Below are 12,357 nucleotides of genomic sequence, written 5' to 3'. Positions count from 1 at the left end.
AATTATTTTAAAAAATCAGTGCTTAATGAATTAGCATGGCTTGTCGCATGACGTTCGGAATGGCATAATGATGCGAAATGTGGAATGACTTGCACAAATAAATTAACTGAAGAGCGCATCCTGTTTTCCCACCAATTTTATAAGAGCAGCAGCTTTTTTGATGTTGTGGGCTCTAAATTATGTTATATTATAATTTCAATCTACAGATTGTTTTTTGTCAGGTAGTAAAAATCTTTGTTGTGCTTGTAGAATTGCAATAGACATTTATTCGCCTAAAGAGAAAAATGCAACCCGCTTCGATTGTCTATGATTTTCTCATCCTCTTTAACAAGAGAGGATCACCTTGTCTCTGAGTACCAAAGAGGGTTTGCGCAATTACAATCTGAAGAAAACAGTGAATCGCAGGAGGAGTGCTAGTCGAAAACAAGACCGGAAAGATGTTTTCAAGGACACCACAAGGCCTAGTTAACTCAGAACATTTAAAATTCTTAGTTTTGTTATATGATGTTGCATTAAATTTCGCGTGTTCAAATTTGACAAATTTCGCGCAATCGTTTTTTCGCGCGTATTAAATTTGACGATTTTTTGGAAATAGCCAAAATTAGAAAGAATAAGGTAAATGTTCTCGTTGGTTGCCAAATATAAATTGTAAACAGTTACCAAGCATGGCAGAGAAACGTTTTCTTTACTCGCGAAGTCATAGGGGGAAAGCCGGGACGATCAGTTGAAAATGATCGCGAACTGCTCAGCCACATAAAAAACAGGAAAATAGTTGTGTTCTATTGTCATTCTCTAGTTTATCGGATGTTGAACTAAGCCAATAACGACCAATATGACTCCCAAATAGTGTTTCTGTCGCGTGCGTTGGGAAACATGGAAAATGCGAATTTGTCCCAGCCCTCAGTATTGTCCGTGACTGAAGGTACCAGTGTAAATTCACTGCAAACAAAGGCCACAGGAAAACACCGGAGACAAATGAAAGTTTAGCTAAAAAGATGATTAAGTCAAATTGGGAAGTTTGACTTCTTCATTATACGAAGAGATATTAAAAGACGCGGGAAAGATTGCGTGACGAGCCAAAAGAGTGTCTGCGTGCGAGGCTATTGTATTCACAGGAAAATACAAATGGCATTACAGAATTCTGCAGATTGAACTGAGTTGGCTTTACCTAGCTTACTCTCTAACATAGTTAACATGCACACTGCGTCCAAAAATGTTGTGCACCAAGTTGAATGTTACTATTATTTATTTTATAAACAGCACATGATGATGCTTAGAAAGAGCAGCTGAAATGCCTTTGCTCAGTTTTCTACTGGTAATAAGTACATCAATTGTGCTCATACAATGTAGGTCAACGTCCAGAAAAGCTTTCCTTGCAGATTCATCACATGAACATATGTACCTCTATAAGCATCAAGATGAGATAAGTCTTGTCTTCTACATGTCTTGTTACTCGATCCACACACACGGTGTCCAAAATGTTACTGTTCCAAGTTTACTGTTATTGTAATTCACAAGCAGTTTGTGTCCTGGTACTTACATGTACAAGAAGCGGCTGGAATGTCTTTGTTGAGATTTCCACAGTGGATGAGTCCTATTTTTCACGGCATCAATTCTGCCATGCAACAATTGCAACATTGAACTGGTTAACGCATGAGAATGACTACATGTCCTGTTTACAATGCACAAGAGTTGCTGAGTTAAGCACACTGTTGTTATTCCATTCCCAAGTGCGCAGTAAATGTCCTCACTGATGATAGCGGGATGGTTTCTGTTGGGATGATGAAGCGTACCCTGTTCCACCCTTGTGACTTCTGCCTTGATGATGGTGATGCCTTGAGTGTGACGAACTACCGGAAGGCCCTAACAGCAATGTAAATAATATTCTAAGAGTCTAAGCTTCGTCTCCCACAAAACAACATAGTGTTGCTTAAAATAATAAATATTGGTAATTGAACTGAGTGGAGTGCAATTTGGTCTGAAATCATACACGTGATTTCAAAATCAAACGAGCGCGCAGCGCGAGTTTGATTTGAAATCACAAGTATGATTTCAGACCAAAATTGCACGACACGAAGTTCAATTACCACTTAATTACATCCATTTTGAAATCACAGAGTATCATTGTCAATATTAATATTCTATTTGTGTTACTTCCTTTCAATTTTGATGGGCTAAAGAAAGGATGCAATTTAGAGGAAGAAATGGTGCAATTTGGGAATAAATTGCATCATTTTGGACCAATCAGATTCCAAGGATCACCAGTGATTTCAAAATGGATGTAATTACCAGCTAAACTACCTTTCTACATTATAATAATTGTAATTTGGGAATCAAGAGTCACAGAATTTGATAGGGTATGGTTAATGACTAAAATAGCTTAATAGTCCAGGAATAATCTCAATGTGTGCTCTCTTTCTTCAAGGGTTACTCAATAAATATATAATAATGTGGGTTTCCCCTCACCCAGGGTTTGTAGTCAGGGGTTACACTATGTAATTAGAGCAGGGATGGCACAGTGGTGAGAGCACTCGCCTCCCACCAATGTGGTCTGCGTTCAATTCCTGGACTCGGCATCATGTGGATTGAGTTTGTTCTTGGTTCTCGTCCTTGCTCCGAGAGGTTTTTCTCCGGGTACTCCAGTTTTCCACTCTCCTCAAATACCAACATTTTCAAATTCCAATTCGATCTAAATTATTGTTAAGCACTTAACCATGAGTCTCTGGCTTGGGATATTGCACATTAAATAAATTACTTTTTACTTTTAATCCTGTACAGCTGTAACAGCTGGGTTATGGGACCTTCACATTACAGTGTAGGTGATCCTGAGTGTCATAAATTACATGGACTCACAGAGCAATAAACCCAATTCAGGATGTAGATCAATGCAAACAAGCAAACAAAATTAACGAAAGCACTCATACTGAGCGAGGAAAACAGAAGATATTATCAGGGAAAATGGCAGATGCACACTTCTCTGCATAAGTACATTTTGTTCTCTTACATGTAGGTTTTCCTCCTCCCTCCGCACCCCCCCCCCCCTCCCCCACCCCACAAAAGTAATTTTGTCCTTGCATCCCCACCTGAATGCCTGGAGAAGCTAAGGAAAACATGCTGGCAAAACCCAAGATGTTTTCTTCTTGTTCCCTTCATGTCTGGCACATGCTCAGAACCTACCTGTGTAAGACCCTGAGGATGATGTTCCTTCCATGGAGCCCTGGTACTTTCCTGGATACTTCTTGCCAGCACCCCCCTGATGATGTCCCTTTGATCCCGTGTATGGATAAGGATTAAACTTGTGACTGGCTCTTTTCACTGACTGAGGTCCCTGTGCATGGTGTTGCTGGTAATCATGTTGTGTACATACATGGAGATGAAATTAAGCCATTACGCCAGATAGAAAATTGGTCATCTGGTTTAGGGGTAAGCATATATCTACCTCCCTTAAAATCCACTCTTAAGGCCCATGTAAACAGTTCCAACATTTGACCAACATTCGTTCAACAAAAGTTGAACGGATGTTGGGTAAAATGTTAAATGGAGTGTTCAAACAGCTTCAACTCCATTCAACAGCAAAGGAAATGTTAAATCGATGTTGAATGAAAGTTTAAACCAATTTAAATTTGATTCAACATGCTTTCAACATTTTTTACACTTTCAACAATGCTGAACCACCTGTTTAAATGCAACAGACATAAGGTTCAACAAAGTGTTGAAAGCATGTTGAAGCAAATGTTGAAACTGTTTAAATGAGCCTTACTGACAGCAAATTAATTTTACACTAAGGTGGAGGGAGCAATGTGTTAATTCCAAGAACATTTTAATAGTATATAAAAACCTGGATACAGTGCCTGGTTATCACCTCATTTTGCTTATAAATTTCCTACCTATTTCCATTTTGGATTTTATGACTTACTAAAAAAGTTGCCATGTTTTCCACCAAAATTTGAAATAAGGCAGTTTTCTGAACAAATAAACAATAAATTTAGCTAAAACGGCAGCAACCCACACAGAGATACCGATGCTTGACTGATTTCTTTTGTGGATGAGACTGACTTAACCAAATCAAGTGAAGAATAATGGTTTATTTCAAGGGTATAATTATATGCAGATTCCTTTAAAATTACACATACGTGTACACAAAGTTATGTACACTGAAGATCAATATTACATGAATTTCATCCACTGTACATGTACATGACACAATTTCATCCTTGGCACCCAAAATAAAAAGAAGAAAAACCTACAACATGCACCAACATTTTGCAAAATGTTGGCAAAATGTTAACAAAAGAACCGAACCAAACGAAAGCACCTTCACTGTACGAGAAGATTGATTTCATACTTTGGGGTTTTGTCAACAGACTTGACCAATGCCAACAGGTGATGGGCAATCATACATTTTTGAAGTCAGGACTTGATATTGTTGGAGTGAAAGGGTTACAATAAGCCATTTACGATCAACTTCTCAAAATGCTGATAGTAAGCTGCATAATAAGAGCAGTAAGCAACAAGCTTACATCATACATTTAGGAGCAGTAGTCTAGTGTGAAGTGCAGTCAACTCTCACCTTGCGGACACCTCTCCATTACGGACACCCCGCTATTACGGACACCCCGAAAATAAGGACAGCAGCTACAGTGTAATTCACCAGCAAAAATATATTACAGACATTTGACTGAAATAAATTCCCACTATTACAGACTCTTGCTATTAAGGACACTAACTTGCAGTCTTGAGGGTGTCTGCAATAAAGGGAGTTGACTGTACATGTAAGAAGCAAAGAATGGATTGTACTGTAAGCAGCACAAACCAGTGGTTTCCAGACAAATTTTGAAAGGAATGAAAACATACATGCACAAACTGAGTTAAGCACTTACGGTATAGTGCTGCGAGTATCCAAGTCCTGTACCTGGCCTCTGTTCGTGTTTCTGGTGTTGCTGCTGTGGTGGAGGCATCTGCTGACCTTCATACGGCCCTTGTCGACCTTGACTCTGGCTTCCTCCTTGCTGTTGTTGGTACTGCTGTGGTGGCATTGTCTGTTGCCTATGAACTTGGTCAGGCTGCTGTCCTTGGTGTCCATGTGGCACTGGGTACTGCCCAGGAGGCGCTGGTGGCTGTTGCTGGGGCTGTGGATGGTAGGCATGCTGGCCACTCATAGGCACTTGTTGGACCTGGTAAGCTGCAGGCTGCTTGGATTGGTATCCCTGTTGCTGCGAATGTGCCTGGTATGACTGCTGTGGTTGTATTGGGTGAACATTGGAACTATGATAAGACTGAGGATGTGCCTGATCCGGGTTTTGCTGCACAGGAAAACCATGCTGGGATCCTTGGGTGTGCTGTGCTGGACCTTGTTGTTGAGTTATTTGAGGTCGTGGGCCTTGCGGAAAAGCTTGCTTCTGATTGCCATGTTGTGCATACTGTTGATAACTTGGCTGTTGCTGTTGCACATGGTAAGGGAATTGCTGCTGATGTGGCTGTTGCTGAAACTGGTGAGCTGTAAGTCCTTGTTGGTTTTCCTACAATGGAAAAATTAACAGTTGATACAATACTCAAATCCAGGGCAAGGTTGGTAGACCTCAAAATAACACTGTTAACTAATAGTGCATTTACCTGTTGGGGTAGTCCTCCTTGCTGTAGGGGCGGTTGTCTAGGGAATGGTGGTTGTGATTCTGATGCCGCTCCAGAAGGGGCAGGTGGAGGTGCATGCTGCTTGCCTGGCAAGCGACTTTCAGGCTACAGTCAGATTACAAGCAAGTAAGAAGAATCAAATTAGAAATGTAAAACTGGAAACACTGACAACAATCTTGACAGTATGACAACATTCAATGACACAAAAATATAAATTTGTTTATTAAAGGTATTACAAAAGAGCATTATACAATAAAACATCCACTCACCAAAACTTAGCTCACAGTTTTATTTCCAGCTGAGATCTTGTGCTCCACTTACACTGTATGTCGAAATGCAGGCAGTGGCGAATTTGGCAATTTTGACGAAATCTTGCCACAGTCATAACGGTGGCGAATTTGGCAAGATTTCCCCAAATTCCCAAATAAATGCAAATAAGCTAAACACATGGAAGCCTGCCGTGTTGGTGGATTTGACGATTTTGGCGAATGTGACAAATTTGGCAAAATTTTGTCAAAGTGCCAAATGCATGCAAATACTCGAGACAAGGGTACCAACAAAGTGGTGACAAATTCGTCAAATTCGCCACTCTGTTCCCTTCTCTTGAGCTCGTTCAACTGAATTTCAACCTTTGGCGAAATATCGTCAAAACTGCCATTTCCGCCATTGCCTGCATTTCTGGACATATCTCTGTGGGCACTTTTAAGTCTTCGATTTCTCCATACAAACCCTGATTCTGAACTGGTCCCTTCATATTGCCACTGGAGCAAATTAGGAAGGTTTGTATGGAGAAAATAGGACTTACAGTATAAGAGTCCACATCCCAGCCACAAGGCTCAACAAAGAGCAAATTTGAGGCTTTTCAAATATAGTGTACCTGATCAAATCCCATAAATTCATATAACAGTTTTTACTGAGTCAACCCTTCAGTACTTGAGTATCCAATGCAATGTTTTACATTTTCCCTTTCCCTCCTTAATAATCCAATTTTCAATGGTTTGCTTTAATTTTTCTGGGTTTGGTGGGTTTCATTTTACCAAACTGTTTGTGCATTTTGAGTTTTTGTTGTCACATAATTCCGCTGTTTTAAGTCTTTCAACAACCCCCAAAGTTACCCTCTGTACAAGACAACAGGGAACCTTTAAGCAACGAATATGGTGACAGCAGCAATGCTAAAAAACAACAGACTTAATGGGCAAAAACAATTGCTTTCCACAATGCAAGTGTTTTAAATTTTGGTGTATTTTTTCTGGTCTCTGCAAAACAATGCAACGTGAAATGACCAAATCCAAGCTTTTGTGGAGAATGGGAACACACAACAGTACAGTTTTCATTCTTTTTCATAACTTGAAGGCAACTCCTACCAATTTAGCTCCTACAATGTAGGTAGTTTGTCATTTCTCTAGAAATTGAAAGAGTTGAAATATTTGCAAAGTAACACAAATAAAATGAAGTTATATTTATTTTTCAAATGATGTTTCATTGGCATTGCCGTCATCGCTGCTCAAGTTCCCTAAATTATCTTGGTTTAACGCCAGTGACAGTTTTACATGTACCTGACTGTTTGCAATAATTGATCCCTGTCCCTGGCCATATCCAGTATATCTTTCCTGGGATACAGGGTGTACTTGTGCACTCTGTTGTGGGTAAGGTACGTGTACTAGTGGTTGGAAATTTTGCATCTTCTGGGAATGGGTGATTTGTGCTTGGATAAAACCTGAAAGGGGATGTGGAGGACTTCCTTGTCTTTTGATCACACCTAAATAAAGGTACAAACATTTAAAAACACTTATTAGAAATTAATGCTTAGGCCATGTCCACCCTAATGCTTTTTCTAAAGTCTCCATTTTCATCAAACCAAAAAAATTAATGTTGCAAAGTAAATTTTGTCCACTCTAGTGTTTTCATATCATTTTCAAGTATCCTGTTTAAAACACTCAAAAACAATGAAAACTGGCATTGCACATGTCTACATTATACATGTACAATGTAGGTGTTCAGTTAAAAATGTAAGATTGGAAACTTTGATACTTGCTTGAGTTATCAATAATTTTCATACAAAATTCACTAACAACATCGGTTTCGAAAGTTATATTTTATTTAGTAACAGTCTTGCCAGACTAACAGAAAATGCTTTTCATTAGAACTTTTCATGGATTATACTTGTCAATAAAATGTTTGTTTACACTTTCATTTTCTGGTCTAATGGATACAACTAACACTCTCACGGGTGAAGATGCTAATGGACGGACTAACGCCGCTAACGGATTGACTAACACTGCTAAACAGTTTCCATGACTGTCTTTTTTCCTAACAGATGGCCAATGGATAGATAATGCTTTAGACCATTTAACAGATAAGCCTTAGTGTACATTTTCCCATGGAAAGTCACATACTTTCTCTAAAATTAACCCGCTTAATATGGACACCGATTAATGCGGACAACAAACACTCTTCTTTGTCCCAGGTGACAAACTGTCATACAGCTGTACATTGTCAACCCCACTTCAGGGACACTGGTTATCTGTGCACTGTCTAATTTCATTGTCACAATAATACCCAGCAGCAAAATACATGACATGTTTGATCAGCCTGTTTTTCTACCAGTGTTTGCCCCTTTAATAAAGTTTTCTGCCTTTTGCTACAGTCATTGCTTGTAGCCTGCTTCCTCTTTAACATCCTTTGCTTGCAGCTATCAGCATCAGCCTCTGCTCAGAGGCTGATGAAGATAGCCAAGCCTGAACGATTCCGCTTAATCACGTTTGTTTTCACAAGTTAAGACAACATTTTCCCACGAAATCAGATAGTTTTTCAAAGTGGGCAGAACTATGAATCAAAGAGGTGTCAACAGTGGAACACACGAAGATCAAAAGACCCTTCGCAGTCTCTTCCTTCTTCCTTTCCTCCACACACGAATTTTTCATGGCTTCACCGCTCGCTTGATCCATCGCGCACTGACAGTCTCACACACTACAGAAATTAGGAGAAGAAAGAGACTGTTCGCAGTCTATCAATTTTTGTAGTTCGTGTAGAAAGATTCTTAAACATCTTTTGGAAATTTGTTTTGTTTAGACCAACTTTCAATCTCTCCAAAGGCAGCTACCATGTTCAGAGTACATGACTGCCAGTACCCATGTCCCTGCTTCTAACAAAACCCCTGGGTGTTAAAATAAATTCTTCCAACTAGGACAAAAATAATGAAAGGTATGCACATGTATGGATACCAGAGGATAAAGGATAGATTGTTTCTTACATCTTACATGTAAAAAACACCAAGATAAATATTTATTTACCCGAGCTTGGAAGACTATCCACAAGAGTTAACTGTGGGTGAACATTTGTAGTCATTGCACCCTGTCCTGCTGGTAATCCCTGTATCCCTCTTGAACTTGTAACATGCGCAGAGGCCGCCTTCATTGCTTGAAGCTCTCGTTGTTTTCTCATTTCATCTTCATAATTTAAAGCTTTCTTGAACTGTGAAAAGAGGTCGTGTTTCTTCTGCTTTAGTCGTTCGAGCTTCGCCTCTAACTCGGCTATTTCTTTTTTCACATCTTCCACTGTTTCTTTCTTCTTCTGTTCGTCTCTCTTTCGCTGTTTCTCCTCTTCTTCTTTCGCTTTGCTTTCGGCAAGGGCTTGTTTACCCTTTTCTCTTTGTCGCCGAATGTAAGCGTACACAGCTCTCAGTTGATGTTTTGTTGGTCGAGTTCTCTCGATCAAAACAGGCATTTTCTTCTCGTGTTCAAAACAAGAGCCGATGCCAAAAAGATGACTGCTTTCGCCAGCTTTATATTTTTGCCATTTTTACTCGTCATTGGCTCGCAATGCATTCTGGTTTAGAGATACGCTATATGATATTTTACATGAAGTAGAAAACATTGAAGTGAAGTCCGCTGGAGATTAGGTTGCGCTTCTAGTCTCGTGTCCTTCACTCGGGACCCAGGGACGATCTCTTTGCCAAAATGTTTGGCAGAAAAAAGAAACCTTCGCAGCCGCAAGGAGGACAAAAGAAAAATGACCTTTCCACCCTGGTACTGTATATTGTATTTATTGTTAAAGAAGAGTGTTTCGACGACCAAATAATCAAACATGGTAGTTCAGGCATCGTTTATTGCTACAGTTCTGTTTCGTATGGTCAGGACCTGACCACACTCATCAGGCCACATTGGAAAGCTTGGAAAGATTCCCCCACAGCCCCATATCATGCAAAGCCTCTTCCAAAAATGACGAGTGTTAATAGATTGTGAGTCGCCAAAATGTGTACATAATTAAGCTTATGTATGGGGCTGTGCGGAAATCTTGCTGAAAGCGTATTGAACTTCCTATTACAGCAGCTAAGAAATGACGAAATGGGCTTAAAATAGATTTGAAAGTCGGTAACATACGAAATACATTTTGGAAGTTCTTGTTTTATCCATCTTCCCTGTGCTACGTTTTTCAATGATAAAAATTAGGAAAGAAAACACAACGTTTCAATGTCGCCATGACATCATTTTCAAGTGACAAAATAAAATTCAAAACGGACTTAAGGACGGTGCCTACTAATGCCGAAATATTTTTGTGCGGTTTATGGCTATGTGGGAAAAGCAGATCTTAGCAAGAACTATTGGAATCCGAAAAGAAAATTGGGGGTAACCACCCATTTTTCAGAGATAATTAAGCAGTAATATCTCTAAAAAACGCCAAAATATAAAGCAATGTATGGGATTTTTTCCTAAATTGAAGCTTAATTATCTCCAAAAAATGCATGGTTAACCCCAATTTTCTTTTGAGATATCAAAAGCATTTGGTAAGTTCTGCTTTCTCCGTATAGTTTTAAACCGCGCAAAAATATTCCTGTATTGGTAGGCACCACCCATAGGAAACCTGAGTATCTCGCGATGCGCAGAACGTATGCGCAGTAACAATAGTAGGCACCGTCCTTAATAAATGCTGTGTGAGGTGACTTATATGTTATTTATTGTTAAGTTTTTTTATCACCTCACACAGTATATATTAAGTCCATTTTGGATTTTATTTTGTCACCGGAACACAATGTCATGGCAACATCAAAACTTGTGTTTTGTTTGCTAATTTTTATCCTTAATTGTTAATGCAATTGCTTTTTCAAATCTTTCCTTTGTTACTTCAGCTTGGCATTGACATTAGTCCAGATGATATGGCTGATTTAGGCATTGGTGGTATAGGAGTTGATGATGGTGATGATGATGAGGATGATGAAGAAAGCCTGGAAGCAGAGCTGGCAGCACTGCAGGGGGAATCGCGATCCAAAGTAAAGAGAAAAAGTATGTTTGAAAGCATAGTGCGCTAATTTAACAATGCTGTGAAGGTTAAAGATTTTTCTTTGCTGTTACAATACATGTAGAAACTCAAATTTCCTGTTGCTTGTTTGCAAACTGGGGGAACTCGAAGGACAAAAAACGAAACCAGGCATTAACTCTGACTGACAAAAAAATTCATTTAATCATTTTATTCACTAGGCTAAAAACATAACGTCATATTTCTTACACATATACCACTCATTAACATTCAAATCCTGCAGTATACAGGATGTTTGTCACATGAACCTAGTTTTATCATGATTTCTTGTAATGCTGGCTATGAAAATGTATCATTTCATAGAACCAGGAGGAAGACATGCTATTACTATGGATGATGAAGACATAGATGAAGAAGATGATGACGATGAAGATCTTGAAAACAACCCAGAGCTGTTGGTAAGGATGTGAATACAGCAGCATGTTTGTTGAAAAGAGCGTAATCAACAAATTTGGCTGAATAGTTTATCCATATTATTTTGTTTCTTCTTTGAAGGCTAATTTCACAAAATGTCATAACAGGAAGACCACTTGTTTTTACCTGTTACCTGCTTGATGTTTTCTTTCGTGGGTGTTGTTGCTTTGACATAAATGGTAGAAAACTGTGTACATGTACCTTTCCCAGTTTGTCAAATGATGTGAAAACTTTATATGTTTACAAGAACACCTCACAGCCAGTTCACTTCTCATTTCCTTTCAGTTCTTAATCCCTTCTCTCCCTGCTCGTCCCCATTTTTCCCAGTCTCCAACTCTAGAATTTACTCCTTCTTTCCTGCTTTAATTTCCTCTCTTCACCATTTTTCTGCAGTTTCTGCTTCCTTCTCTCACACTTCCCATACACTGTACCTAGTTCATCTCCCAGTTCCTGGCCCCTTGTTTCCCTTTTCTGGTTCCAACCCCTTCTCTCCCACTTTTCACCCCTTCTTTTCCAGTTTTGACTTCTTCTCTCCTAGTTCTCACCATCTTCTCTCCTGGTTCCCACTCCACTCCCCTAGTTCCCAACTCCCTTCTCTCCTAATTGCTATCCCCTTTTTTTCCAGTTTCCATCCCTTTTCTCCCAGTTCCCATCTCATCTCTCCCATTCCCATCTCCCATCTCTTCAAGTCCCTATTTTCCCATTGCATTCTCCCTTCTCTCCCTCCCTTGCCTTTTCCGAGTTCCTGCCCATTTCTCTCCAGTTCCCACCCCATTTTTGCCACACAGTTCCAATCTTATTTAATGGCAATTTTCATGGTTATTATACCAGGTCTAGAAATAATATCTGCAAATCCACTGCCAATAGAAAATGGGGTCACTAGTCTTCAATTAATTTTAGTTCAGAAATCTGGAACAGATTAGATCCCACGATAAAGGAAGCAGAGTCACTGACTGCTTTTAAACATGGACTGTCAAAAGCCATTTTATGATCTTT

The 12,357-nt window shown here is 39.4% G+C and overlaps 2 protein-coding genes across 5 annotated transcripts in view; one reads left to right on the top strand and one right to left on the bottom strand.

Annotated features, from left to right (window-relative positions):
• Positions 1-1,228: 1,228 nt before the first annotated feature.
• On the bottom strand, positions 1,229-9,439 carry LOC146456047 (uncharacterized). The gene is made up of 6 exons (XM_085093611.1): positions 8,925-9,439; positions 7,188-7,390; positions 5,614-5,736; positions 4,881-5,519; positions 3,178-3,343; positions 1,229-1,863 (listed from the first exon to the last, which is right to left on the bottom strand). Exons 1-6 carry the CDS (start codon positions 9,355-9,357, stop codon positions 1,748-1,750), a joined length of 1,680 nt encoding a protein of 559 aa, XP_084949737.1. The 5' UTR covers positions 9,358-9,439; the 3' UTR covers positions 1,229-1,747.
• Positions 9,440-9,525: 86 nt separating this feature from the next.
• Positions 9,526-12,357, top strand: part of LOC146456046 (coiled-coil and C2 domain-containing protein 1-like) — a 32,455-nt gene continuing 29,623 nt past the window's right edge. For all 4 annotated transcript variants that reach the window (XM_085093552.1, XM_085093553.1, XM_085093554.1 and 1 more), the window contains exons 1-3: positions 9,526-9,659; positions 10,760-10,913; positions 11,251-11,345. In XM_085093552.1, the coding sequence (XP_084949678.1) occupies positions 9,591-9,659; positions 10,760-10,913; positions 11,251-11,345 (318 nt within the window). In that variant the 5' untranslated portion in view covers positions 9,526-9,590. The remainder of the gene's footprint in view (positions 9,660-10,759; positions 10,914-11,250; positions 11,346-12,357) is intronic.

The sequence above is a fragment of the Pavona decussata genome, unplaced genomic scaffold, assembly GCF_977016875.1.
Source record: "Pavona decussata unplaced genomic scaffold, jaPavDecu1.1 SCAFFOLD_262, whole genome shotgun sequence".
NCBI classification, from domain to species: Eukaryota; Metazoa; Cnidaria; class Anthozoa; order Scleractinia; family Agariciidae; genus Pavona; species Pavona decussata.
The sequence above is the reverse complement of the archived record's forward strand: the minus strand, read 5'-3'. Positions and strand labels throughout refer to the sequence as shown.